This window comes from Gekko japonicus, unplaced genomic scaffold (genome assembly GCF_001447785.1).
Source record: "Gekko japonicus isolate JY-2015 unplaced genomic scaffold, Gekko_japonicus_V1.1 scaffold875, whole genome shotgun sequence".
NCBI lineage: Eukaryota > Metazoa > Chordata > Lepidosauria > Squamata > Gekkonidae > Gekko > Gekko japonicus.
This window is the reverse complement of record NW_015169200.1, coordinates 512,539-517,644: the sequence shown is the minus strand read 5'-3', so window position 1 is coordinate 517,644 and position 5,106 is coordinate 512,539. Positions and strand designations below refer to the sequence as shown.

Genomic DNA, 5,106 nt, shown 5'->3' with positions numbered 1-5,106 from the left:
CCCTCCTTCCCTCCTTCCCTCTTTCCTCCTTCCTCCCTCTTTCCTTTCTTCCTTCCTCCCTCCCCCCCTTCCTTCCCCCATTTCTAAAAGCTCCCTTCCTTCCCCCATTTCTAAAAGCTCCCTTGCCTGGTCATCTGGAGGTGATGTGACCAGGCAAGTGGTATTTTAGAAAATAATCCAAATTACATTGCCTGTATCTGTGCCTTCCTGCACTGAGCTGATGCCTCTGAAAGCTTCTAATAATCTGTTGCTGGTGCCAAGACATTTGAACAATATTTCTAGTCCTGAAAAGTCTGGGTTTGAAACTGACGCATCACGGTTCAAATGGTTCAAATGGTGCAGGCCTGCCTCACTGGCCTTGGTAGACCTCCGTTTCCGCCATCCGTGACACAGGTGCATTGATATCATTTACGGTATCTATGCAGCATATTTGCGTGCCACCTCTTCCTACATATTGCAAAAGTGGCTGTCTGTACAAGTGCTTGAACATACAATAACAAACAATACAGCACACAGTAGGAAATAGCAAAGAACAAACAGAAGGCAACAGAAGGCAACTGTGAGCCAAATATCCCGCAGGTGAAAACCCACTTCTACCAATGATCAGGGAGAGAACTTGGAATGCTGGTGGGCAGTGTACAAGCCCCAAACCTGTTCATAACAGCCAAAGTATTGTTTGGCCATGGTACATTGCGTATTGCCAGGGTATCTCCAGCTTATTTTGCACCCTAGGCGAGGATCCCTTCTGCCCCGCCCCCCGGGCGCCCACCAATTTTCAAAAATAATTGCATTTTAGGAAGAATGAAAAACACAAATAATCAAGAAACTCCTAGAGTACGGGGCCGGGTGCAGTTTGGCGCCCCTAAGGGCCAGCCCGCTCTAGGCGATCGCCTAGTTCGTGAGCCGGCCCTGAGAGTCCAGACTATAAATATACAAGGTAAATATCCAACACTTTTCCTAGGTAATTTTCAGTGTTTCAGACTTCTGGTCCTTCCTCAGGAACAAGGAACAACTATTGGGAGTCTCACTCTATTTCCTTATAGGATAATGCTGTTCTGTTTCTTCAACATTGGGCAAGGTCTCCTAAGCTCTAGTCAGCATCTCTAAAGGCTGCTTCTATGTAACAAAACCAAAACATGCCTCAGAGTATCCAGCCGGTCTTAAATCACGTTAAAATGCTGTTTAAATGTATCAATTGGGTTTTTAAATCAATTATGTTATCCTTAAAAAAACAAAAAAACAAATCCTGCTTCCAGAAGTCCAAGACGTTTTGGCTGATGGCAATTCCAACACATCCCATGAAATGGAAAACATAGACAGTGCGGAAGATGCAAAGGAATATCATCTGACTAACGGAGGAGGGAGAGAAGGTAAGTAATTTGGTAAAACAGCATGTGTCATGTAGGGGCACAACTTTAAAATTAATTGATCAAACCGATTAATCAGTCAAAGATGTTCCAAACATACATTTCTCTTCCTCTTTATTCCACACCCCAAAAAATATCAAGACAGGGGAAAGGAGTTTTTAGGAGACTGATGGTATACCATAGAGCAGTGGTGTCAAACATGCGGCCCGGGGGCCGGACGAGGCCCCCGGAGGGCTTCCATCAGGCCCACAGTGGAACCGGCCATCTCCTGCTTCCAGTTCTGCTGCTGCTGCTGCATCATAGCTTTGCTTCGCCAGACTCTCTTAATCACTCAGCCATTTCATGCTTTAACCTGGGTCCTAGACTCAGAACGCTGAATGTGAGATTTCTGTGGTGAATGTCAATAAATCAAAAGTAGGTTTGCAGCTTACAGAGCTAATGTTTTAAGCATGTTTTTTATTTTAAGTAAAAAAAAAACCTTTGTGTTTGTGTCCTTTATAAAGTTTATATCTCCGCTACCTGGCATTACATTTTATGACACGCATGGCCTGTCCCAACAAGGTCTCGTTTATGTCAGATCCGGCCCTCGTAACAAATGAGTTCGACACCCCTGCCACTTTCTACACAGGAACTGATCTCTGTAGTCTGGGAATAAATTTTAATACCAGGAGGAACCCCAGGCACCACCTGGAAGTTGTCTACACTAATAAGAACACTTTCCTGGAAACCAGCCCCACTGGATAACATAAGGCTTACCTCCGAGTTGACTGGCGTAGGGTTGCCCGCTTAGCCTGCTCCATCACCAAGGCAAGATATTACTCGGGGAGTTTCCAAGCAGTCTACGATTCTGCAGATTTCTTTGTAAGTCCCATAGAAATGAGTGGGACCTACTTCCAAGAAGCCCAATTCAGGAAGCTTTTTCTTCAGAGCGACCGGGACGGCTCCCAGTTCTGGGCTGGGAAATACCTGGAGATTTTGGAGGTGGAGCCTGGGGAGGTTTGAGGAGGGGACAGACTTTGATGGGGCAGAATGCCACAGAGTTCACCTTCCAAAGTGGCTGTTTTCTCCAGGTGAACTGATCTCCGTCGCCTAGAGATCAGTTGTAATAGCGGGAGATCTCCAGCCACTACCTGGAGGTTAGTAACCCTAGGTACCAGCAGTCTTATTCCCGCATATACCAATTTAATTGACTAAATAAAATCTCCTACAGAGGACAGCCCTCAATCCAGCCCTTTTAAGCTATTTGATTCAGCTGGCATTCCATCCGATTAGACCCATCATGAAAATAGCGCCTCTGGTGGCTGGAGGACTCAGTGACACATATTCATGGAAGCCCCTGTGCTGTTGGTCTGCAGCTGTCAGGGAAGGCGGGGCTCCATGTGGCACCAAGCCCTGCTGGAGATGAGATGAGGGTCCTTTCCACACTAGACCTTAAATCCTGGTTCAGCCCTGTCCCTGTCACAGGAGCTCGACGACGACCCTTCACTGTCTTCGTCACTCGAGCTCCCAACACCGCCAAACTCGGCCATGTTGCCTCACCCCCTCCCTCTCTTTAAGGAGTATGTTGGCCTCAGACACCTGGATGGGGGAGGGAGGTTACATCACCATTCCCTTCATGCCCGTCCCTGCTGGATGACGCTCTGTCTCTCTCTGTGCAGCCTTTCATCCAGGAGTCATCCCCGGCCTCCTCCTTCTCCTCCCTTATATTTCCCCCACCCAGTTCTTAGCGGGCTCTGCTCTTCCTGGCGCCCTCTTCCTTCCCGGGCCCCGCCCCATTACAAATCCGAAGATGCGCGCCCGGGGCGTGGTTCCTCCCTCTCCTGCCTGCTCCGCTCCTGGTCGCTGCGCTCGGCTGCGGGGGTGGGCTCTCACACCGGGCCACAGGTCCGGCGCAACCGTCTCATCCCCGTCACGCTGTGCCGGGCTCGCTGTCTGTTCCGGGGTCTGGCCGAGGCTGGGGGCTGAGGCGCTGCCGCCTGCCTCGTCGGTCCCAACTCTCTCCCTGCGGGGGCCTGAGGCATCTTTGCCACCGCCCCTCCTGCCAGCCCCGGCTCCTTCTGTAAGCGGGGGCAAAGAGGCCGGCGTTTTGCCCCACACTTGTCCGGGGATCAACGGATGCTGTTACAACCAGGGATAAATGCAAGGTATTGTGTCCCGAGTTGAACTCTGATGAAATCAGGGATGAGATCCAAGTGCGGAAAGGACCTGTGTCTCTGATCTGGAATTCAGATACTAGCAGTTTTAGGGAAGATGTGAGAAGCCAGTGGTGTCGTGGAGACAGCCAGGGTGGTGCAGTGGCTAGAGGTTTTTTAAAAAAAATAACTTTTATTAAAAGAAAGTTATAAATAACAACAATTATTTCTCATCAACATTTGTGAATTATGTCAAACTGTACATCGTTGAATGTTTAAAAATATATTCCTTAAAATTTTATATATGGGAGAACTAGTAGGCAACAAGCAGCAATTTTATAATTTGTTGTTGTTCAGTCGCACAGTTGAGTCCGACTCTTCGCGACCCCGTGGACCAGATCACGCCAGGCCTTCCGGTCTTCCGCCGTCCTAATTACCAACAGATATATTAAAATACATTTAATGATAAGCCAAAATCTCATTATACCATTTGTTTGTCTTATGATATTTGAAAGAATTATACTGTGCTGAGTAATCCATAAAGGGAAGCCAATTGTCTAATAAATTAGAATCACAGTTACCTGAAGAAGATTCAGTGGTTGAAATATGATCAGCTATTGTGTCCATGGTGAAAAACTCCCAGACTTTTACATACCATTCCGCAACTGAAGGAAGAGAGGTCTTCTTCCAGTGAGAGGCCAATAGAAATTTTGCAGCCGTAATCAGAATTGGCTAGAGTGTCGCTCTTGGCTCTAGAAGATCCAGGTTCGGATCCCTGCCTGCTGTGGATGCTTGCTGGGTGACCTTGGGCCAGTCACCCTCTCTCAGCCTAACCTACCTCACAGGGTGGTTGTTGTTGTGAGGGTAACACAAAGAAAGATGTTGTAGGCTGCTGTGGGTCCCCACTGGGGAGAAAAGCAGGATATACATAGGTGTGCCACCAAGCTGCGGCTGTTTTACAGGAGACCCCATTGGGCTTTCGAGGCTAGCAGAGGTGCTTGGCCATCACCTTCCTCCGCAGAGTCTTCCTTAGTGGTCTCCAAGTAGTGACCCTGCTTAGTTTCTGAGTTCTGATGAGACTGTAGGCAATTTCTCACTAGAGCTGCCTCGCAGCACAGCGGCCGTTTGCCCCAACACAAACATGTCAATTTCACACTCGAGGATGCGGGGCTGCATTTGACTCGGGGCTTCGCCCGATTTCCTCCGCAGTTTCATGATCCTCAAAAACCAGGATCACGAAACTGCGGAGGAAATCGGGCAAAGCCCCGAGTCAAAATGCAGCCCCGGAGCTTCAGGTGTGAAATTGACATGTTTGTGTCGGGGCAAACGGCGGCTGTGCTGCGAGGCAGCTCTAGTGAGAAATCGCCCAGGCTATACTGTACCATGCCACATCAAAAGTGGGATATAAATAAATTAATTAAATTATAACAAAAAGTCACCGTGGATTGGCTGACCCAATGCAAAAGAGCTGACAAGAGATACAGGGCGATTTCTCACTAGAGCTGCCTCGCAGCACAGTGCTGGTCTGATCCAGCAGAGCTCTTCTTACCTGTTGTTGGAAGTGCTGAAGAGCAGTCTCAGGGTTGACACCTCTGTAAGAACTAGCT

General features: G+C 48.4%; 1 protein-coding gene across 1 annotated transcript in view; it reads left to right on the top strand.

Moving 5' to 3' along the window:
• The first annotated feature begins 1,303 nt into the window (after positions 1-1,303).
• Positions 1,304-5,106, top strand: part of IKZF3 (IKAROS family zinc finger 3) — a 100,018-nt gene continuing 96,215 nt past the window's right edge. The window contains exon 1 of the mRNA XM_015416327.1: positions 1,304-1,370. Within this exon, the coding sequence (XP_015271813.1) occupies positions 1,304-1,370 (67 nt within the window). The remainder of the gene's footprint in view (positions 1,371-5,106) is intronic.